The sequence below is a fragment of the Meles meles genome, chromosome 11 (assembly GCF_922984935.1).
Source record: "Meles meles chromosome 11, mMelMel3.1 paternal haplotype, whole genome shotgun sequence".
Lineage (NCBI taxonomy): Eukaryota > Metazoa > Chordata > Mammalia > Carnivora > Mustelidae > Meles > Meles meles.
In genome coordinates, this window is record NC_060076.1 from 88,680,606 (window position 1) to 88,705,406 (window position 24,801).

At 45.7% G+C, this 24,801-nt stretch overlaps 1 protein-coding gene across 1 annotated transcript in view; it reads right to left on the reverse strand.

Moving 5' to 3' along the window:
* Positions 1-1,769: 1,769 nt before the first annotated feature.
* PGM5 (phosphoglucomutase 5) overlaps positions 1,770-24,801 on the reverse strand; it is a 191,393-nt gene continuing 168,361 nt past the window's right edge. The window contains exon 11 of the mRNA XM_046022772.1: positions 1,770-1,991. Within this exon, the coding sequence (XP_045878728.1) occupies positions 1,902-1,991 (90 nt within the window). The 3' untranslated portion in view covers positions 1,770-1,901. The remainder of the gene's footprint in view (positions 1,992-24,801) is intronic.

Below are 24,801 nucleotides of genomic sequence, written 5' to 3' on the forward strand. Positions count from 1 at the left end.
AAAAAAAACAAAACAGCAATTTTAAATGAAGATTACCTTACACTTGAACTTTGACGCTAGAGATGATTCAAAGTTCAGGGACTTGAGAAAAACATACCTTTTTTCTGACCTAGAGCTAACCCTAAAAACGCATCCTGCTGTATGGACCCACACAGAGCTGAGTAGTACATGGACGCCACCACGGATCCCACGTAAAGGTGGTGAGAACCAAAGCTTTAAGGCAAATGACATGTTTTTCTGGTAAAGTCCATGACTTTAGAATCTCTGCTCAAATCCACCTTCAGTGATTACGAAACGAAGATACTTACGATGAAAGACCAGTTGCCAATTTTGTCTCTGCTGACTCCCAAAGGCAGTTTTGAGCAATCTGCCTTTTCTGGTCCCACTTACATAATACATTTCCAGGTCCTAACAATGAAAGCCAGCCCTTGCCAAGTGTCCTGAAAGACAGACTTACCAAAATGGGAACACCCATGGCAAAACAGACATGCAAAAATCCACAATCCATGCGTCAGGTTGAAATCAGGAATTTCTTTTTTATTGGCTACTACACGTCCTAGCAAGTTTCTGACAGAAGCAGAGAGAAGAAGTGGACACAAATCCCTTCCCAGGAACATCTCCCTGCTTGCTCTCATCGTGACCACAGTAAAACCCCCTTGCTTCACAGTCAAAGAGCACCACGTCTTCTGTGCTAAAGACAAGGTGAGTGAGAGTGTCATTCCCAAGGAAGCAAAACATATGCAAACAGGTCCCACGCACCGGCTGTCCCGGCTGGGGGCAGAGGCTGCTGGGGCCGCAGTGTCCTTCTGGGCAAAGTGAGCCAGTCGTGACCTTCTGGTTTCCGGCAGGGATGCCACACCCTCTTCCCACATCTCATCAGGTCCTTCACCACCACCACTAAGGTCTTCCAGCAAGCACTCTATTCTCTACTTTGCTAGCATTTCACCGTCTCCTTCTCGAGCCCCTGTGAGGAAGATGTGAGCTGTGTCCAAACGACTGCTTTAAAACAGGCCCTTACTGTGAGATAAGGGAGCGGAGAGAAAGTCAGAGAGAATGCAGACAGGGTGGTATTTTGTCTTCCCAGGAGGAATGGATGTAAACCCTTGTATCACCCTACATGATGTCGTCGAGGGAGGGCCAGCAAAATGCTAGGCACTCATCTGCAGTCTCCTGCCAAGATGCTGCTTTCCACCTGCACAACGAATGGCTGAAATCTGGAGGAATGCAGCCGGCGGAAGAGCTAAAATAGCACTATGGACAAAATAAGAGAGGAAACACCCTTTGCTGTGTTTCCTTGAAAGCGTGCCGTGGGGATCTGTAGAATGCATCCAAAGATGTGAGAGAGGGTGGCATGGGGACTCGCAGGAGATGGGAGGCGGGAAGGGGGCCATCGGGGGGCTGGCGACCATGAGGAATTCCACAAGGTGCCCCCTGGGAGACCTGACCCAGGATGAAAAGCTAAGTCCTCTACCACGCCAAGGACAGTCTTCCAAGGAAAGCCTTCACAGAGGCACCCGTGGCTTGGAGGTTAGCCTAACTCCGGCACTGCGCTCTGTGCGTGAATTCAGAACCTTCCCTCAGCTCACGACAATGGTGCGCAGACGCCATGATGGACACATTCCTGGCCCACTTCCTCTTTCTCAGGAGGTGAGGTTCTTTGGGGTGGTAAAATATAGATACGAAATGATAGTGCTGCTTTAACAGACAACTGAAGACCCTGTTGCATTTGGAGAAACAGACCCAACCCCAGACAAAACAGATTAGTGTGTGTGTGTGTGTGTGTGTGTGTGTGTGTGTGTGTTCGAAATCATAAAAGGCAAAAACAGGTAGCAAGAAGGCATGGGTGAAGGGTCTCCCGTCAAGGGCTCTCTTTTGGCCCTGGTGACTGATCTTGCCTCCATTCAGGTGATGACAGTGGGGCCTCTCCGGCCAGTTCTCTCATGAATCTGGGATATTTTCAGCGCGATGGCTATAAGAGGACTCAGCACGGCCTGGAAAAGGAGGGGAAAAGTCTGTGAACAACTCACGTCCGTCACAGGAGGGTCACTGTGATTGGTTTCTGTTGCAAGCATCTGGATTCTACTCCGATTTGCAGCTTAAAGGCAGAGTTCCCACTGGCTGGACACCTGTTCCCAAAACCCTGGTTCCTCATCCATAAAAGGGGAATGGAGTAGGTAGGGCCAGGTGGGAGGGGGGGTGGTTAGGGGAGGAGATGGTCTCCAGAGTCTTTGTTCCCCAAAAACATGGATCTCAAGAACCCACCAACCCAACTCCTAGAGCATTGGGGCATTTCACGAACAGAGCTTTGTGAATTAAGGAAGTTCAGAAAACGTCCCAGTCTTCCTCTCCTACTCTCTCCCCACAGAATGTATACCCTGCCCAGACACACACACATGCAAGAACTTGAGGAAACACACTCATTCTCCAGCGTAAGACCAGAGGCCCACAGAACCTACATCTTGATGTTTCACAGAAGGCAGACCAATCCATTGGCTGGTGCTGCAGAAATATCTACTTCTCTCTTCCCATCGAATAACATGGTGGCTCATCAGATGCCTCAGTGTCCCCCAGAAGAAGGAGAGTTTAGAGGCCTAAGGAGTAGATTCTCAGAAAGGCAAAGAACACGAAGAGGAGAATCATTTCTTGCCCTCTAGCTGCTTATCCTTTCACAGGAGTGAGGCACTGTTTTCCTAAGTATGGAGCACATTCTCATACACACTGATGATACGAAAGGTTCTTTTAGATGGTTCGTGGACGTGGTTTTACCTACAAAACAGCAAGTGGAAAGAGCCGAGATGCCCTTCAACAGGCAAATGGACAAAGAAGATGTGGATCATATATACAATGGAGTATTATGCCTCCATCAGAAAGGATGAATACCCAACTTTTCTACCAACATGGATGGGACTGCAGGAGATTATGCTGAGTGAAATAAGTCAAGCAGAGAGAGTCAATTATCATATGGTTTCACTTACTTGTGGAGCAAAAGGGGAGATGGAGAGAAGCGAGTTGGGGGAAATCGGAGAGGGAGACAAACCATGAGAGACTGTGGACTCTAAGAAACAAACTGAGGGTTTTAGAGGGGAGGGAGGTAGGGGGATGGGTAAGCCCAGTGGTGGGTATTAAGGAGGACATGTATTGCATGGAGCACTGGGTGTTGTACATAAAAAATGAATCTTGGAACACTGAGTCAAAAACTAATGATGTATTTTATGGTGACAACATAACACAATAAAAAAACAACAACAAAACAGCGAGAAAGTCACCCCACTTTCCATTCTTCTTCCATTCTCTTAATTTCCTCAAGGAGAAACTCTGTTGGCTGTCGATCTTTAATGCACAAACCAAAACAGAGCATGCCACAGGCAAGCATTACTTAGATAGAAGGTAAGATCATTGTGTATCTTACTGAATTCATTTTTGTGGTGAGTTTTTATTTATCAAGGGATACTGTTTTTTTTTTCACATAGATGCAAATGTTCTATAATAACTAAATAGATTCAAGTGAAAACATGGTAAGTCCATTTAAAGGACAAACACTAACAAAGGGGTACTGATGGAAGAGAAGTCTGGGAAATACTGGCAGAAGGGAAGAAACAAAGAGAGCACGTTGAGGAAAATAAAACTTGTCATTTTTGAGAACGGAGAGGGGCAGTCTGTCTGTTTGCAACCCTCCCCTATGCCTAACAGACACAGGCATGACGGGAACGCACGTATTCTAAGCAGCCAACAAGAGCACAAGCAGAGGCCCAGGTCCAAGGACAAGCACAAGTAGCCCCGCGTGTCCTGAGTGGAGTGTAGACACAGGGCAGTCCTGAGTAACAAGTGAGTAAGGCCTGCTGGGAGGGATGGAAATGCCAGGGCAAGGTAAGGATTTAATTCACTAGGCAAGGCGAGATGCTGGAGTTTTCTGAGTTAAGGGGCGACAATATCAGACCTGTGCTTTGGAAAGATGGTTCTAGAGGCAAATCTGGGAGTTTAACACACTTATGGCCAAATGGATGAAATCATCTTATTCTGTGACGATTACTAGCTGGAGAAGCTCAAATATCATCTTGGAAGCCAGAACAGAGAGAACAATCTTGAGCCATTTCCTCACAGGTGCACAAGACAAGCACACTTCCCTCTAGTTCTGTATCCAAGCACATGATATACAGAAACAGAAGGTTTTATGTTCTTTTAATAACCCTCCTGGTGCCCAGAAAAGTTTCCTACTGGCACATTGTGTGAGGCCATATTCTACGTGATGCCCATATAGAAGCATCTGGATCCTTTAGAAGCCAAGCTCTGATTTTGTACAGAAAACAGATTATTAGCTTTCCTTCCCTTTCCTGTCTTCTCTTCCCTCTCCTCACACCCCCAGCTTTTTTGGGCTATGTGACTCTTCAGTAACACCTATAAGAGAGGTTAAATGAGGACAGAGAAGGAGAATGAAGTGAAAAACCAATCACTAACTAAGATCCTGGACGACAAATAAAGTTAAGCCTTATACCTTCTATTTAGGAAAATGCAGTGAAATTGAATTTGAAACTTCAAGAACTGAAAAATGAAGACATATTTGGTTTCACATCACTGTGAGTTTCAAGGTCAAAGACCTCCAACTTTACATTTTCTTTAAAAGATTTTATTTATTTATTTGACAGAGAGAGAGAGAGCAAGAGAGAGAGCAAGCACACAAGTAGGCAGAGCAGCAGGCAGAGGGAGAAGGAGAAGCAGGCTCTGTGATGAGCAGGGAGCTCAATGCAGGGCTTGATCCCAGGATCCTGGGATCATGACCTGAGCAGAAGGCAGCCGCTTAACCAACTGAACCACCCAGGCGCCCCCAATTCTACATTTTTAAGTGACAATATCCATTGGTAGGGAAGAACAGGTTTTTAATTTAATTTTTTAATAAGCATATAATGTATTATTAGCCCCAAGGGTACAGGTCTGTGAATGATCAGGCTTACACACTTCACAGCACTCACCATAGCACATACCCTCCCCAATGTCCTTAACCCAGTCACCCTCTCCCTACTCCCCTCCCCCTGGCAACACTCAGCTTTGTGAGATTAAGAGTCTCTTATGGTTTGTCTCCCTCCCGATCCCATCTTGTTTCATTTATTCTTTTCCTACCCCCCAACCCCCCAAGGTTGCATCTCCACTTCCTCATATCAGGAGATCATATGATAGTTGTCTTTCTCCAATTGACTTATTTCGCTCAGCATGATACCCTCTAGTTCCACCCACATCATCGCAAATGGCAAGATTTCATTTCTTTTGATGGCTGCATAGTATTCCATTGTATATATATATACCACATCTTCTTTATCCACTCATCTGTTGATGGACTTCTAGGTTCTTTCCATAGTTCGGCTATTGTGGACAGTGCTGCTATAAACATTCGAGTGCACGTGCCCATTCGGATCACTACGTTTGTATCTTTAGGGTAAATACTCAGTAGGGAAGCACAGTTTTAACTGATACTGTAAACCCTGACCAAGTTCTCAACGGATTTCCATCAAGCTTGGAATATAAAGCATGGCTTTCCCTTTCTTCTGTGAAACATCCTGAGTGCGGTCCACAGCTCAGGAGTGGTCTGTGTTGCAGTCCATCACTTTCTGGTCTACTCACATACTTCGTCCTCCTCCAGCGGCTGAGTTATGTGCTTCTCAGGAGTTAGCTAAATTTGCTCCTAAGGAAGTTAACATCTGTTACACTAGTTCTTCAGAATATGCACTTAAACTACATGTAACCCAGTGAGATGTGAATATACACAGGAAGGGTTCTTCCTATGAAAGTTGAGTTGAATATTCTGGAAAGAATTAGGCAATGCAATTAGCTACTCCTGTGAAATTAATGCAAGTGAGAAACAATGAAAAATTGGGGAAGAATAAAAAAAAAGTCCAGAAAATTCTTTCTTCAGATTGCTTCCCAAGAGTGTTTTAAGTTCCCACTCACTATAAAGGAATTAAAGGTGAACATCACTGATGAAATATGAGTGGGGATCCAAGAGAGATAATGACAATACCAAGTGTGCTCGTAGTGAAAGGAAAGGGCTTGGGTCAATATTAAGAGACTGACAAACAAATACACATTTATATGTTTTGTGCTAAAAATATAATGGTCAAGATACACACTTAGTTACCTCTTTTAATTCTTTCTGGATTCATAAATTAAGCAGTTGTCCCTTGCTCTGACCATGTCAGAGAAAAAGGCTTCAGTGCTATTTACGCATAATGGAAGGAAGAGAACCCAGTTTTGGAAACGCCATATGAGGAAGACCTTGAACTTGGGGACTCCCACTCTGAGCACAGAGCTCCAGGCCAACACAGCACAGAAACTGTGGAGCCATCTGCCCTCAAGGGACCATGAAGATCTGGGAAGAAGGGTCTTTTCACCCATTTTCCAGCAACCCATGAAGTCTATAGATGTTTGTAGGACCCTAGCGAGTTCTGAGACAGGTCCCTAAAAATACCCAAGATTAAAATTTTTACCAGCCTTGTGGGATGGAAGCTTCCAGTTATAATTAGGTTAAGGATCATAAAGCAATGTCTTTTTTTTTTTTTTTTTTTTGGTCTGAGTATATAAAGTAAATAGACACGTGTTAGAATAATTGGTCATGCTATCAGGGCAGGAATTTTGTTTAATTCAAGCCTTAGAAAAGTGCTTGCTACTTAGAAGGTACTCAGTGGAGATTGGTTGAATAAATGAATGCCCTATCCGCCTGATGAAGAGAAGATAATGAGCAGACAGAGACTTCCGTGACCATTCATGCAGGGTGCTCTGGGCAAGTGGGAGGGTCACTGGATTTTTGTTTCAGAATTTTTTTCTTCAGAATTCACAGCTTTGATACATGTGAATCCCAGACTCTTCTCTCCTATCATCCACCACGCTAAGGGAGATTAATTTTCCTGAGACAACTGGAAAGGCCCTCAGAATTGGGAATGAGATGAGGAGTTAACAATTAGAAGCCGGTGGATGTGAGATTGCAGAGGAAGAACTGAAGTACAGAGCTTGAGAACAGAGAGGAACATGGTAAGATCTAGTTTTGAGTTTTTCTTGTCATCGACAAGGAAACTGAAGTACAGACATGGGCCATGGTGGGCCCAGGGTCCCCTGTCTGGTCCCTGAGCTAAGAATGATCCCTGAGCTAAGAAACGAATAACACCTCCTCTACTGCTCTTCTATCCCACAACCTGGACTACTAGGAATGATAGGGAACACAGAGGAGGTGAGAGGAATGAAGGAAGAGAGTTGAGGGAACAGTGGGATCGTCGCCTAGTGCCCCAGACAAGTCCCTCCTCACATGAGGGGGTCGGACAAGACTGACCAGCCATCTACACTGACCAAGAACAGAAGAGCACTGCTGGTTGTGTGAGTGTCTTAGAAGTTCTAAGACCACTCTTTGTGAATAAAGAGAACAAACTAATCGAGACTTTAATCATGTTTAATGATTTAATAACATTTAATAATGTTATAACATTTAATATAATAATAATATAATATATAATTATATATTTATAATGTATATTAGTATATGTTATTATATATAATATATTATATATTATATAATTATATATTTATAATGTATATTATATTGTATATTATAAATATATAATTATATATACTTATATAATTAATATAATAATAAAATAACATTTAATAATGTTAGGAATATAACATCTTTTTTCTAGGAAGTGCTTGACATAGTTTTTCTAAGCTCAAGAGTAGGGAAGATAGAGTGTCCCTTCTGGGGCAAATTGAGTTGGCAGGGTATCCATCCAACAGCACTCTCATGGGAATTCCAATGTCCTTTCTCCATCTTGGAGAGTTGGGGGGCAGGTGGAGAGATACATTGCTATCTCGAGGTAGTAAGCCTACCAGGGTAAAGAGGGAGTTGGAGCTGTTTCTACTTAAAATGTAGACGCTTTTTTTTACCATAGGTTTTAACTGCATCGATTTTTATTTTTAAAAATACTGCATTGCAATACTTATTTTGATTGTTGAGGTGTTTTGGTGCCTCTTTAAATTTTGCATCTAGCTAAACTCACCCTAAGTCTGGTCCTGTATTAGGTTTTAACCTGTTCATGCTCCCCAGAAGCACAGAGATCGTTTCCCATTTCCTCTTACTTTCTGTTGCTGTGGCGGTGGTTCTGATCCACGTGCATGCAAATTAGGGCCCTAAAAGCAAACCCCTAACCAAATGAACTCCTTCCCAGACCGGCAATGGACAGGAGAGGTGTAAATGATCTGCATGTCACAAGACTCAAAGTAAATAGTTAACTGATTTTTTTTGGAGAAAAACAAAAATCCTAACTGGAAACACAATCACTGATTAAGCCAGATTTGCAGAATCTGTGGAGGGAACCCAGCACCGGGCTGGTCTTGAGGAGGAGGAAGTATTCAGATGGTCAGGAAAGTGGGGCTGCGGGGAGGAGGACGAATGGATAATACTTATGTTAGTTCCTCCCTTAGGTCAGGTAATACCACCCAAGAGAATGGAGATTTCTCACCAACAGAAGACATGAGCCTTCTAGCACCAATAAAACAGGAATTTATAACAAATGCCACTTTCTCCTGATTCTTAGGGCTAGCTTGCATCAACACCCCCACTGAATGGCCTGACCATCTCTCACAACTTCGTTCCAACACTTGGTTTTAGTCCATATGCTGTTTGCTTAGTTTAAGTACTAAGTCTTGAACTTGAGCGTGTATCAGCATCACTGGGAGTGTCTGCGGAAGTGTAGACTGCTTGTCCCCTCTCCAAGCTCCTGATCCAGGCTGTCTGAGGTAGGGCCCAAGAATGTGCATTTCTAACAAGTTCCAGGTGATGCTGGTGTTGGCAGTCCAGGGGCCATACTCTGCAAACTGCTGCTCTAAGGTGTGCTGGTTCTTGTACCTGTCGAAATTCTTTGCTCCAGCTCAAGGCTCAGTTTTCTGGTTTGCATCACACAGTTCCACAACCTGGCCACAGCTGACTGGACTAGGAGTGGGTCCCTGACCTTCAGGAAGCCACCAGAAGCTGGCAAGCAACCGCCAGATGGCCCAGGGACAAAACTTGAACTAGCTGATCAGACTCTTTCCTTCAGGGGTTAAACTGATAGTTAGTGAAAGAATGAGCCAGTTAACAGTGGAAGCTAAACTAACCACAAGATTATGATTGATTAACCATGAGGGTGTAAGGCGCCATGGTAATCTAGGGGTTGTAAGAAAACATGGACTCTGAGAAAGATGACAGAAAGGTTACAAGAAAGCAGAAAGAAATCTGGGGGGAAAAATTAAGGAGAGCAGAGGGAAGTAATAAAGAGTTGGTAAAGAGAAAAGAATGGTATGAATCCCAGTCATCTCTCAAGTAAAGATCCATCCATTCCTGTCTAGGGGGCCAGAGTCTAAAACTCTGCTCGAGGTATCGTCTCCAGGACCTGGCCCTAGGACAGGACACTCCCTCAGATTTCTTGAGCTAACCTCAGTCTCTGTATACTCTAAAATAAATCAAAAATTTAAAACAAATTAAGACAGTTACATTAATCCAATAAACTCACCCAAATTGTGCTTTTCTTGGATCGTTTTGAGGTACCATCATTGCTCAGCTGTTTACTACCAATGAGAAAAAGCTTCTTTCCTTATAAAACAAAACTTCTTACAAACCAAAAATAATTTCCTCACCAACTCAGCTCAGGACCACATCAGCATATCCCACTAATCTCTCCAATGGCTGGGCCAGAAGTGCTCCTCAGTGAGTCTTTCTCTCTCTCCCCCACATTCAAGCAGTGGCCAAGCCCATTGGTCATATCTCCACAGCAGCTCGCCATTCATCCACTGCTCCCATCCCAAGGCTCTTTCCTTAACCCAGTTGCCCAAATCCCCACCTGTTCTCAGCCTCACCACTCTGAGCTTTTCCGACTAGACTCCATCTGACCCCCTCATGCAGAAGTCCCGGATGATCCCTCCAAGGCTACCCTCAGCCCCTCTCAGCATGGCTGTCAGGCTCTTGACAGTTGGGTTTCACTCTCTCTGGTGGGCAGAATAATATTCCCCAAGATGTCAGGCCCTAGTCCCTGGAGTCTATAAATGTGACCTTCTTTGGGGGTGCGGGGGAAGGTTCTTTGCAGATATGATAAAGTTAAGGGCCTTGACATGAGGAGAACTTCCTGGATTTTCCAGCTGGACCCTAAATGCAATCATGGCCGTCCTCATAAGAGAGAGTCAGAGGAAGATCACATACACACACACAGACACACACACACACACACACACAGAGTGGCTGAGTGAAGATGGGGCAGAGGTGGGAGTGACACAGCCACGTGCCAGACAGCATCAGCAGCTGCCAGAAGGTGGAAGAGGCAAGAATCATTCTCTCCCAGAACTTCCAGAAGGAGTACGGGCTTGCTGACTCCATGATTTCAGAATGCTACCCCCTGAACCAAGAAAGATCCATTTCCATTGTCTGAAGCCCCCTAACAATTTCTACTGCCTGGGGACGGTTATAGCAGCCACAGGAAATGATGTCTCCCTTCCTTCCCACCTTCCTCCTCAATGAGCGGCTTGCCCCTTGTCCCAGGCTGTTGCACCCCTGAAACTGTGACCCCCTCAGCCTGAGGCAGCCCACCTGCCTCTCATCTCCACTTCCACGTGCACTGCTTGGTCAGTACAGAAGCATGCTGCACTCTCACCCAGCCCTTGAGGCCTCCTCCTTGGGATCTTCTGACCACCCCATCCTACCCAACTAGGCTCCCTTCATTCTCCAGACATTCACTTGTGTCTATGGATTCCTTTTTATCTTGATTTACAGGGATTTGTAGAGTTGATTTTCCCCCTCTCTCTTCCTCTACACACTTCCACTAAACTCTAAGTGACTAGAAGGCAGAGCTTTTCTGACATAGATCTGTTTCCCCCACAATACACATCTTGCCCATAAGAGTTGCTAAAGAAAATGACAGATTTGGGAAATTAGGAAATTGAGTGAGTTGTCCAGCGTTTAACTCAGTGGGTGATGACGAGAAACTACCTCGCGTTCTGTACCCCATTCATCAGGAAGACTCAGTAGAAAGAGATGAAACTGTCCATTGATTCTCCCACCTGTCTGCTCCTCAACCCAAGGGAGAGTCCAGGCTTCATGTCTCTTAGGCCAGGAACCCCTCTCCACTTCGGAAGGGTTACTAGGTTCTTGGGGGATTTTAATTAGCACTAAATACTAATATAGACCAAGGGCTGGGGTGAAGGTGTCATCATAGAGTTGAAAGGAAAGGAAAGCTGTCAAACCCAGAAATACAGCAAAGGGAAAGGACTCTGAGTTCGGGAAGTGGCAGGAACCTGGGCCCCCCTGGATTAGCAATGCCAAGGAGGGAGGGAGGCCTGTGGGCAGTAGCAAGGACCATAGGGTTAAAGAGCCCTTGCCCCTGCCCAGAGCAGTGCCCCAGACAGACGGAGAGGACAACACACAGACGTGGCATCACAGAGCAGCAGAGGAAACCCATATTCTCCCCAGGAGAGTGTGTTCCCTCTCTGGGCCTCTCTGTCCCTTCTGTGCGGTCTTCAATGTTCCAGAAAAGGGATGGAACCCAATATGGCTACTACTGAGCCTCCTGACAGCTTAGGCTGAGGTGACCAAGTTAGAGACCATCTGATCCTTACAACAGAGCAGTGTGACTTTTCTTGAACCCCGGGAGTTGTGGAGCAATCCGTACCTGTTGGGATTATAAACTTGGAGTCACCCTCTGATTTGTTTCCAATACATCTGAGCAATGGAGATGGTTTCTGATTATAGTGTCCAAAGCCCCAAGCCGACTTTAGAAGGGCTCCTGATCAAAGGGGTAATTGGGGGTGGAAACCCATCCCAAGCTCATCTCAGAAGATGGCAAGGGTAGTGTCTTCCCAGAGGAAGGGATGCCTTTGTCTTCCCACAAAGATGTCGCCCACCAGCCTTATGATCTTGTATCTTGCCCCGGACACTTTTTCCTGTTTGCACAAGAGTGCCCTATAGGTTAAGATGTCACCCTGGTTATAATCACCCAGACTTTAGCTAAGAAGGATGACTGGCTATTTTAAACCCATTTGGGAAACATGTAGGACAGGAATTATTACTGAAAACAAAATCAAGTATGTTTTTGCTAATAAAAATGAAGGGTGATGGGCATTAAGGAGGACACGTGAAGTAATGAGCACTGGATATTATATGCAACTGACGAATTCCTGAATACTACCCCGGAAATGAATGATACACTATATGTTAAACTGAACTTCAACAAATAAAAATAAATAAAAAAACAAATAATAATAAATTATTATATAATAATATATATAAAATATAAACAAATATATAAATATAATAAAAATATATAAATATATAATATATAAGTAATATATATTATATATAAATATAATAAGATATAACATATAAATAAATAACAAATAAACAAATAAGGTGAAAATGCTAAACACTGCAATATCTGCTGTGTATTATAATCCGTACACCCACGGCCCTGACTTCAACTCCTTTTTCATACAACACATCTACCTGTCTTGATCCACAATAGAACTAAAATTAGCCAAAATGCAGACTGTGAAAAATGACCACGTAGGTCTGAATTTTGAGCCCGACATGGAAGGAACTTGTCAACATTAGAAGCCCAGCCTCCACAAAAGCTCTCCTCTGAGGGGCAGAGAGGCATCCCAAGATAGAAGCTGACAAAACGGAAGTTCAATCAAAGTGGTAAATTCAGGAGCCCTTTGGGACGTCAGTGACAAGTCTACTAGAGACCACACTGAGCAGGCAGGCCCCTCCCTCTTCCCCACCACTCTCCCCACTCCTGTAATTATGGACTTTAGGAGACGAAAGGCAGCCCCTAGGCGGCAATCCAAAATAAAACAGAGGAGTCACAAAGCCCATTTTCCTGCTGGTTCAAATGTGAGCTCCACTGGGCTCCACACTCAGAAAGATCCCGCAGAGATGGGGAAGGGGGCGGAGCCAAACCGCTGGGCGGCATCTGTGGGCACTTCAGAGACGCCCCTGTCCCCGTCCTGTGCTGCAAACACAAACCAACCTGCAAGATGTGACAACTTCCATCTCATAGAACTGCTCTCCCCGTCACTCCTTCCCTCCCCATCCCTCTCCTCTCCCTTTTGAGCCTCCTTTCTGCCGCCAAAGACACTGTGACAGGCCGGGAAATGACTAGTGGGGTCAGATCGCCAGTTTCTGCCCACCCTCCTCAGACGTCCCTACTGTGTCTTCCACGTTTCTCTGTGTAGGGTATATTCACAACAGACTTCAAAGATTTCTTTGATGGGGAACACACTTGCCAATTCAGAGGGAAAGTATGGTTGCCCACCCCGCCACCACCACTCCCCGAATTATTAGCAGAAATACAACTGCATGATGGAATGCAGGGGCCAGAAAAAAAAAAAAAAAAAGACCACTGTCCAGTTGGTGTTGCCCAAAGGACTCTCCTTGAAAGCATTCACCTCCTCTTTGTCCCTCTGCTCCAACCACTCTGGAAGTCATGGTGGTGATGAGTTATTTCTTAAAAACATGGTTCCTAGGGTTGCAACAACGAGATTCTGCTTGCCTTTCTGCATGTGGATGCAGGAAGACGTGCTCCTGAGAGATGGGTTTAAAGCTTCCAAAGAAATTCCCCAAAGGTTGGTCAGAAGACTTTTACCTAAGGATGAGGGAGGCATCATGGTGGGCGCTAGTCTGGGACGGGATGGGATGTTACTCTCATCATGGTGATGACGTGTCGGCAAACCTGGGGGGCAGTCAGGGAGTGTACAGATCCGACAAGCTCCCAACATGACTCTGATGCATACCCCGGTCTGAAAACGACACTCGTGAAGGGTCACGCTCCTTATTCCGGAAGCAGTGGTAGAGAAGAGTGGTTACAACCATGGGCTCTGAAGCCCCACGGCCGGGCCCTACCCCTTGCGAGCTGTGCGAGCCTGTGAGTCACCTAACCTCCATGAGCCTTCATGCTCTGTACATAGAATGGGGGCCCTGACCTCAGAGGGCAGCAGTGAGGATGAAATGAGCTAAAGACTAAGAAACACTCAGAACATGCACGGCACACGGTGGGTTGGCATCGCCGTCACCCTCCAAACCAGGAACTGAATGCAACTGGCGGAGCACCCGCCGTGCCGCTTCACAAGGCTGCGTGGGGTGTACGAAGCAGAGGTCCATGGCCACTCGCCCAGTCTTCTCTGCCAGCTCTTATTTTGGCTAGCCCAAAATGCGTGTGTCTGTCTGTGTGCGTATAATTTTTTTTTAACATGAATCAAATGCCTTTAGATGGCACGCCAGTTCTAACCAACAGCTTCCCTCTGTTTTATGCTGTCCCGTGCACACGGGTGAGTGATGTGTCTGCCATTTGGATTTCTGACTCCAGGGCTCGCCATGGAGTGTGTGTTCTGTCACAGAAAGCTGGCTGCTCTAGGTGACGTGGTGGGTGGGAGGCGTGTGGGTGTGAGTGTGACGCACACCCACGGGGCTGCTTCTGAGCTTGGCTTCTGCTCCTGCGTGTGTCTTCATGTGGAGAAGAAGACACCTACAGTTATATTACCAAAAAACTCCCAACTGGGCTTCAAGGTTTGCTTAAGCCAGATCTTATACCCTCTTCACCCTGGAAGGGCCTCTGGGTTTTATGGCTACCCAACCCAGGGCCCAATATGGAACCCGTACCAGGACTGTGGGGGGCATCCCGGAAACCAGGGAGTCCTAGATACAGGCAGTCATGGGTTTTTCCTCAAGGTGTGCTCCAGGATCATGGGACCCAGCCAGCCCGGAGCCCTCCCAGCCTTCCCACCTCTCTCCAAGTGTGTGGTGTTCAGCGGACTTTTACATGTGGTCCTGTAACAGAATCTGAACACATTCCTGTACTGGTTCACACTCATGCAAACTAGCTCACATTTATTTACTCCAGAAGGATTAGCTGACCAAAATTGGCTCCAAAGCCCTCGCAGGGCTGGCTCAGAAAAACTCTTCAAGATAACAAATGTAAGCTCCCTTTCTTCCACAGCGTCATCAGTCACTTCGGTAGCCGTTCGAGCACACACTAGTACCTGGCGTTCCTCTCCTCCCTGGCACAGAAGGCTGAGCTTCCAGGTTCTTCTATGGCCAGGGAGGGCCTTTTGACAATTTCCAGCCACTGGGTTAGAAGTGGAGGAAATGTAGTTGCTTTCAGCCATAGCTCCTCTGATCTAGTAACCACAATGTTCCAGATGCCCAGATCCTAGACGGAAAGCAACATGGAAGAGAGCAGCCAACCGAGGTGTGGGGAATGGATAATGTGAGTAAGAAATAAAATTTAGTTCTCCCTGGTGGTCTTAAGACACTGAGACTGCTGAGTTGTTGGCTGCCGTGACATTATCTAGCCCATTTGGACTGATAAAAATACAAGTCACTAATATGATATGAAGAATGCATTTCAAAAATAACTTCCAGATCAGAAGAAAGGAAAAAAAAATATGCCTTCGAAACTCTATGCTGCTGAACGATATTCTGCTTTTAGGTGTGGGGCCATCTTTACTGTATCTGATTTTCTGAAGCCAGGGAGAAGGATAAGATCGAGATAGCGGTTTTAAAACATGGCTGCCAATCCTTTGAAATTCTTCCCAGTAAGAGGTGGGGGACTAGTCCCTCCTCCCTTGAAAGCTGGCAGGTTTGCCCAAACCAATAACGTTCGCAGACGTGCTGGTATGTGACTTCTGACCCTGAGTCTTGGAAGGCCCGCAACTTCCCCATATTGGCTCAAGCAACCCTATGTGTAAGAACTCTGACTCTCCCATGGCCAAAGTGTGAAGAGACCTCCAGGAGATTCCAAATCCCAACCATCTGAATCCTTCTTGATCTTTTTAGTCTTCCCATGATCTTTCTAGACCCCAGACATCATGGTGCAGGGGTAAGCCAATCCCACTCCACCACGTCCGAATTCCTGACCTATAGGGACCACGAGCGTGCTGAAATCATTGTTGTAGTGTGCTGCTAGGTTTGGGGGGGAATTCTTAAGCAATAACAGCTGACCAGAGCAAAAGGTAAGCGGTCTCAACCGTGCTTTGGGCTGACCCATCGCTTAACTATTCACGAGGTGGGAAAAGCAGCTATGGTGTAAGTGCAATGGGAGACCACATAGTCCGTGGAGTGAATGCATGAATCAGTCAGGCTTGGGCTTAATTCCTTCTTTGGCACTTACTAGACTAGGTTCTTCACCTCTCTGTGCCTCATTTTTGAAAATGGAGATGCTAATAATAATTCCTGATTCACAGGGTTGTCATAAACATGAAACGAGATACAACGTGGCCCTTGGCAGCTTCCCCAGCCCTGAATTCACGGCTCTGTCACTGTAGGTGACCGCAAAACCTCGCCTGCTAAACACACAGCTTCCAGTTATGAATGCCAAATGCATGCCTGCTCTCGCCTCAGCAGTCTTGGAAGCCAGAAAATGTCACGTTTCCCGGCTGGGTTCAGGTCACAGGCAATCAGGTTGGCTCTACAGGCAGACAGAGAATTGATTCACTGGCTTTGCCAGAATCTTGGGAAGAGGAAATGCTTCCTTAAGCCCTCGTCTACAGTTTGTGCCTCGGGGTCTGAAGTTGTGATTCTTCTTCAGCAATTTTTTTCTTTTTTTTTTTTTAAGTAAGCTGCATACTCAGCCTGGAGCCCACACGGGGCTTGAACTCACGACCCTGAGATCAAGACCTGAGCTGAGATCAAGAGTCAGACACTTAATCCACTGAACCACCCAGGCGCCCCCAACAATGTTTAGTAGCGAGAGTGAGCACCCACTATGTGCGAACCCCTACTCCAATTCATGTTTTGAGTTAATCTTCTTTCAGGCCTGTAAGTAGGTGGTAGGATCCCCATTTTGCAGATGACGAAACAGAGGCTCAGAGGTGTTACATAACTTGCTCAAAGTCACACAGCAGACGAGGGGCAGAGCTGAGCTCCACACCTAGTCAGTGCCTTGATTTTAACTGCAAAGGTGCGGGCTATCTCAGGACCCTAGACTGACCTCCTCACTTTCAAAAAAAAAAAGTTTAAAAACAATTTGTCTTCATGCCTTTCCTGGTTTCTCTGTTCCAGGCACACTATTTGAAAACTGCCTTTTTAAGAACTGTGAGCCACGGCCATCACCAGGAAGCACATAAAAGTCACACACACAAATTACATGTAAAGCCAATGCTTCTACTTCCCGAGCCCCCACCTGTCTGTGTTCTAAATGAATTTGTCAAACTCAGCACGCACAGCATACCTCCAAGACTTTTCTGTAGTTAAGGACTCTCTCTGGATTCCTAGCCACAGATTTTTTATTGTGAGTAGATGGTTTAAAACCATGTTGCCAAATGCTTTTCCCTACCCATCCTGTTATTACTTTCTCGTTTTAACTGTCCTTGTCGTGGCACTCTGGATTATTTCATTCCCCAGCGTGTAGTTAATTTTTAGATGTGCTCCCGTGGCGTGCAAAGAGTTTATATGCTGGTGCTGTTTGATGTAGGCTCTACCTTCGCCCACTGAGTCAGGGATGGTAATAACTATGCCGTCCAAAACCCCTTACCCCACCCTTTCTGTAACCCTCAGTTTGTTTCCCGGAGTCCAGAGTCTCTCACGGTTTGTCTCCCTCTCTGATTTCTTCCCATTCAGTTTTCTCTCCCTTCCCCTGTGGTCCTCCACACTATTCCTTGTGTTCCCCATATGAGTGAAAGCAGTCCGGTGGCTAAAATGAACAAGTCAGGAAATGACAAATGTCAGCGAGGATGTGGAGAAAGGGGAGCCCTCCTACACTGTTGGCGGGAATGCAAGCTGGTGCAGCCAGCCTGGAAAACAGCATGGAGGTTCCTCAAAAAGTTGAAAATAGAACTACCCTGAGACCCAGCAATCACACTACTGGGTATTTACCCTAAAGATACAAACGTAGTGATCTGAAGGGGCACCTGCACCCCAATGTTTATAGCAGCAATGTCCACAATAGCTGAACTGTGGAAAGAGTCAAGATGTCCATTGACAGATGAATGGCTAAAGAAGTGGTGTGTACATATGTACATATATATGTAAGTGTGCATATATGTGTGTGTATATATATGTACACACTTACACACACACACACACACACACACTGGAGTATTAGTCAGCCATCAAAAAGAATGGCATCTTGCCATTTTCAATGACGTGGATGGAACTCGGGGGTATTACGCTAAGCAAAGTAAGTCACTCAGAGAAAGACGATTATCATATGATTTCACTCAGATGTGGAATTAAAGAAACCAAACAGAGGTGCAAAGAGGGAGGGAGGGAAAAATAAAACCACAAAATCAGAGGGGAGACAAACCATGAGACTCTTAACCATAGCAAACAAACTGAGGGTTACTGGAGGGGAGGTGGGCAAGGGGGGGGGTAACTGGGTGAGGGGCAGTAAGGAGGGCACGTGATGTGATGAGCACTGGGTGTTACATGCAACTGATGAATCACTGACCTCTACCTCTGAAACTTATAATACACTATATGTTAATTAATTGAATTTTTAAAAAATGAAATAAAATAAATCAAATTTGGGGGCACCTGGGTGGCTCAGTTAGTTAAGCATCTGCCTTTAGCTCAGGTCATGATCGTGGGATCCTGGAACTGAGCCCCGTGTCGGGCTCCCTGCTCTATATGGAGCCCACTCCTCCTTCTACCTGCTGTTCCCCCTCTTTGTGCTCTCTCTCTCTCTGGGTCAAATAAATAAAATCTTTAACAAAAAATCAAATTTCACCTGAAAACCCAGCTTTCTAAAAACCCAGAAAATCTGGCCACCCTGGACCTATACTATACTAATCAGGCGATACCTGGAGAGAGCCAAGTGTCCCCAGAGTTCCTATTGTGCTCTGTTGTCCTAAACTGGCCCTAATCGAAGACATGCCGTCTGTCTTGGTGGCATCTGAATTTGCTACCACTGAGGAATCAGTCATGGAGCAGAAGCAGTGAAATTATTTTAATATTAATGAGTATACATCTTACCTGCCTAGTTACATTTCCAGGAATCTAGGACATCCTCATTAAACTGTTCTCTTTTTCTGAAATAGAGACATGAGAGGAGCTCGAAGACGCTGAGGGAAGGCTGGCAGATTTGCACAAGAAGCCCAAGAAACTTCTCGGGGAGTGAAGGGACTGAGATCCCCTCCCCAACCCCTACCCCCTGAGACTAGCTTTTCAAATTCTCAGCATGGACTGCACTGACCAGGGCTATAATCCAGGGATGGTCTCCTCTCAAGCCAGCATCCCCTCCTGCCCGGGAAGGGGGAGGAGCTACCGCAGAGCCTGGCAGACCAGCTCTGTGAAGGAAGTCAGAGAACTGAGGTGCTGGGAACCTGAGAACCCAGGCCCACGGGACCCAAGAAGCTGGATGGTGGAAGCCCAGCCCCCCCCCCCCCCCTGCCGCAGAGGCTCACCCTGGGGCAGAACAGCCTGCTGGACAGAACTGGTTGCAGGCAGTGCTGTGATGTTCCCTAGCTTCTAGAAGATACAGCCTTCTAAGAGAGGACTAGCCCTTTGGAAAGGACTTGAGGACGGATACCGGGTAGGAAGTCTGAAAGAGAGACTAGACTTCCCACTACTCCGGAGCTGTGAGACTCAAGGATGGCACCTGAGAGCTCTCAGAGGATGCCCTGGGGAGCATTGACAGTGTGCCAGACCAAGGATGGGCACCTCCTTACTCTACTTTCTTTTTCACAGATGGCTGCACAGCCCCAAAGTTCCGGACAGTTAAGACCATTGTCTCTGGGGGCAGAGTCTAGGTTCAAATACCAGCCACAGGACTTAGAAATAGTAAGTTATGGAGCGCCTGGGTGGCTCAGTGAGTTAAGCCTCTGCCTTCTGCTCAGGTCATGATCCCACGGTCCTGGGATCGAGCCCCGCGTCGGGCTCTCTGCTCATCCGGGAGCCTGCTTTCCCTTCTCTCTGCCTGCCTCTCTGCATCAAATAAATAAGTAAAATCTTTAAAAAAAAAAAAAGAAAGAAAGAAATAGTAAGTTATTCAAATTCTTAGGGATATAGCTTTCTCATTTGTAGGGTGTGGAGAGACGAGTACCTATCACATTGGATTGTGATGAGAATAAGTCAACTCAGACACACAATGTGTAGCTTTTTACCTAGCCCGGGTACAGGATACCTGGGCTACTATTACAATTATACCGAACCAGGAAGCCTGGCTTGCTAGAACAGCAAGGTGGGAGTGGGTGGCCCAGTGCCTAGCCCCAACAGGCTGAACTTTGGTAGACGGACAATAACCCTCTGGCACCTGCTTTCTTGCCCATAAAATGAAATTCATATTATCTTTCCTCATGGAAGATCAGATAAAAAAAAAAAAAAAAACAGGATTACGAACAGCAGAAGTCTCCTCAGCTCTTTGAATGAAAGGCGCCCAAAGTCACTCTCATCAGAAGTAACATCTCTCGGGGCACCTGGGTGTTTCAGTCAGTTAAGTGGCTGCCTTCACCTCAGGTCACGAGCCCAGGGTCCTGGGATCGAGTCCCACATCTGGCTCCTTGCTCTGCAGGGAGCCTGCTTCCCCCTCTCCCTCTGCCTGCCTGCCTGCCTGCTGCTCCCCCTGCTTGTGCTCTCTCTCTCACTATCCCTCACTCTCTGTCAAATAAATAAATAAAATCTTAAAAAAAAAAAAAGAAGAAGAAGTAACATCTCTCTGCATCAGCAGGACCTCCCCAGCCCCAGGAAAGCTTGCCTTCCCCTGTGTTTGCACTGCAGCCCCTTCTCTCCAGCCAGAGGGAATGCGGTCCCGTTTCAGTTGGACGAGACAATGCTGAGAGCAGAAGGAACAGACGTCACCGCACTTGGAACGCATTCCTTAGGAATGGATCAGTTTCCAGAGCCGCTAGTTAGCAAGGCCTGTTACACGAAGCATGAGCTGCAGAAGCAAAGTGGAAAGAAAATTTCCATGACATTGCCTGAGTTGCAGAGGGGAGGGAATATAGCAGAAAAGTCATGAACACCAGGCACTAAAAAGATAGAGATGACCCTCTACTTGAAGATTCTTCTTCGCGACATAAAGACTTATCGGTGGAATTTATGGACAGTTCATATACATTTTATGAGCACAGTGACTGAGCATTTCTTCAACTTTTGACAGAAGAACATGTTCTTTTGGACTTTGCCTGTAAGACATAGCCGCCATATGACCCTCAAGTATTCTAAGTACGTTATTGACCTTTACCTAGTAATTGAACTAGTGCTAGACTGTCTATCCACACTTTTTAGCGCGTCTCCCTATCTGGGTAAAATCAAACTAGAGCCTTCTTTACTTCATCCCTGGGTTATTTTGAATCGCTCAGTTCCACTGGTGTGACTGTGTGAAGAAAACACGGTCTGAAGTTGGGGAGCTGATACCGAGGCAGGGTTTCTATGGAGATGCGACGGGAAAGTGATGTTCTTGTTTCGCTTTTTGTTAATTAGCTGAGAAGCAGAAAGTCTTCCAAGGGCTTGGGATATTTGTCTGAGGTAGAAAGTTACTTTTTGTAACTTTCTAGAAGGAGGAGGGAAGACTAGAGGCTGTTCACCCTGCTTCTTAGTAGTTTGGCATTGGTGGGATTTTTTTCTGCTCCAGCCAAGGTGGAAATAAGGATCATGAAGGTCATCATGGCAGAACTTCTAAAACTTGACTGCGTGCATGGATTACCTGGGAAGCTTGTTAAAATGCAGAATCGGATTCAGCAGGTCTGATGAATGGGGTAGGGGTGCACAGAGACTCCGTATTTTAATGAGCAACCAGGTGGGCGCCTAGGTAGCTCAGTGGGTTAAAGCCTCTGCCTTCGGTTCAGGTCATGATCCCAGGGTCCTGGGGTCAAGCCCCGCATCGGGCTCTCTGCTCTGCAAGGAGCCTGCTTCCTCCTCTCTCTCTGCCTGCCTCTCTGCCTAGTTTGTGATTTCTGTCAAATAAATAAAATATGAAAAAAAAAAAAAAGAAGAAGAAGCAACCAGGTGGGGCACCTGGGTGGCTCAGTGGTTTAAGCCTCTGCCTTCGGCTCAGGTCATGATCTCAGGGTCCTGGGATTGAGCCCCTATTCGGGCTCTCTGCTCAGTGGGGAGCCTGTTTCTCCCTCTCTCTCTGCCTGCTTCTCTGCCTACTTGTGACCTCTCTCTCTGTCAAATAAATAATTTAAAAAAAAATTTTTTTAAATAAAAAAAATATTTAAAAAAAAGAAGCAACCAGGTGATGATGGTGATGCTAATGGGGCGGGTCCTTTGGGTAGCAAGAGTTTAAAACGCTGATAGAAACAGTCTAAATTATGGCTGCTTTTAAGCTTTTTTAAAAATCTTATTCATTATAAAGATGATCGCAAATTCTGAGCAATATCAGAATGAAGCATATCATGTGACTCTAAGTCGAGGTCGGGGCTTGATTCACCAATATCGAAATGCCCACATGGCTAAACACAGTATAAAATGCACAGCTGGGGGGCTCCTGGGGGGCTCAGTTGGTTAAGCCTCTGCCTCCGGCTCAGGTCGTGATCCTGGGGTCGAGCGCCAAGCCTACTTCTCTCTCTCCCTCTGCCTCTCCCGAGCTTGTGCACTCTCTCACCCTCTCTCAAATAAATAAATAGAATCTGTATTTAAAAAATAAAATGTACAGCAGAAAGCCTTAGTTAAACATGCAAGTATCTTAGGTTTTGTTGAACACACACGGGCCATCCTAAATGTAATTTGTGAGGCTGTAACTAACAGTGAACAAAGAATAAAAAGTAACAACAGACTTGGTGCTCGTATGGGAGGTGGGCTTCTTTGGAGAGTGGGTTTGAGGATCACAGATAAAGCATTTGAAGAGGAACAGCACCTCTTACTAACTCTTGGAAGCCCCATTCAGCCCCACGGTACAATGTCAAGGCTTTCCTGGCTTCCTACACCTGTGGAAAGGCTTCTCATACATTCTAAGTATTCACCAGGGCTCTCCCACACGCGTTTCTTCTTCTTCTTCTTCTTTTTTAAGATTTTATTTATTTATTTGACGGAGATCACAAGTAGGCAGAGAGGCAGGCAGAGAGAGGGAGGAGGAAGCAGGCTCCCCGCTGAGCAGAGAGCCTGATGCGGGGCTCGATCCCAGGACTTTGGGATCATGACCCGAGCCGAAGGCAGAGGCTTTAACCCACTGAGCCACCCAGGCGCCCGTCGCTTTTCTTTTTTCATCCCACTTATCCATAAGTTCTTCCTTAGTATTTTTCTTTTTTCTTCCAAAATATAGTGCTGCTCATCTGAAAATTATCTTTAGGCAACTGCTTTAAATAGGAAAAAGAAACTTTCCTCAAAAAAATTCAAAAACCTACCAAAGAAATTGAATTTCATGAATACAAACATGCTCTAAGACATCTTCCTCTCATGTTTCATTGCAACCAAAAGCCAGGGTTTTTTCCAATTTCCAAACGTCAAATTTGGGGATTTCCAGAGATATTTGATACTTTTCCCGAAAACTTGAAAATCTATCTCCATACATAAACCCAGACACAGGAATACAAATGTCATTTTGCCTTTTATGAAGTATATTGTTTGACCAAACTCATTTTGAGGTATGCATCACTGAATGTAATCAGGAATCATGCATGATGTTTAAAAACCTCTAAGATGAGGGTCAGCAAACTATAGTCCTTGTCTGGCTCACCACCTGGGCTGTTTTGTTTTTTTCCCCACCACCTGGTTTTTGTATAGCCTGTGGAAAAGAATGGTTTTTACATTTTTAAATGGGTGGGGGAAAAAATCCAAAGAGTATTTTGTGACCCATGAACTTTTTTTTTTTTTTAAAGATTTATTTATTTGACAGATAGAGATTACAAGTAGGCAGAGAGGCAGGCAGAGAGAGAGGAGGAAGCAGGCTCCCAGCCAAGCAAAGAGCCCGATGCGGGGCTCGATCCCAGCACCCCGGGATCATGACCTGAGCTGAAGGCAGAGGCTTTAACCCGCTGAGCCACCCAGGCGCCCCGTGACCCATGAACTTTATATGAAATTCCAGTTTCAGGGAAGCCTGGGTGGCTCAGTCAGTTAAGCCTCTGCCTTCGGTTCAGGCCATGATCCCAGCGTCCTGGGTTTGAGTCCCGCATTGGGCTCCCTTTTCAGCGGGGAGCCTGCTTCCCTCTCTGCCTCTGCCTGTCACTCTGCCTGCTTGTGCTCTCTCTCTCTCTCTCTCTGACAAATAAATAAATAAATAAATAAATGAAATCTTAAGGGGAAAAAAAAAAGAAATTCCAATTTTGGTGTCTATAAATAAATTTGTTCGATGACTTATGCATTTTCTGGGGCTGCTTTCTTGCTGCAATGGCAGTTGAGGAGTCACAACGCCGCAGGGTTAATGTGATGGGTTGAGTGTGTCCCCCTCCTGAAATTCCTAGGTTGGAGTCCTGACCCTCCAATCCCTCAAGAGTGATCCTGTTTGGAGACAAGGTCTTTACAGAGGCAATATGGTTAAAGTGAGGTCAACGGAGTGGACCCTCATCCAATATGACTGGTATCCTTCTAAGAAGGAAAAATTTGGACACAGACACACATAGAGGGAAGATGAAGTGAAGGGACAGAGAGAGAAGAACGGTATCCTCAAACCAAGAAAGGTGAAGTACAGATCTTTCCTTCACAGCCCTTAGAAGGAATTAACCCCATTAATGCCTTGGACTTCTAGCCTCCAGAAATGGGAGACAGTCAATTTCTAGTGTATAAACCACGCAGTCTGTGATACTTGGTAATGTCAGCCCTAGCAAACTAATACAACCAGCAAAATTCCGTATGCTGGCTAATTGAACATAATAAAAAAAAAAAATCAATTATCTCTGCCAGTGAGCTGGGAATAACGAATCAATGGTACG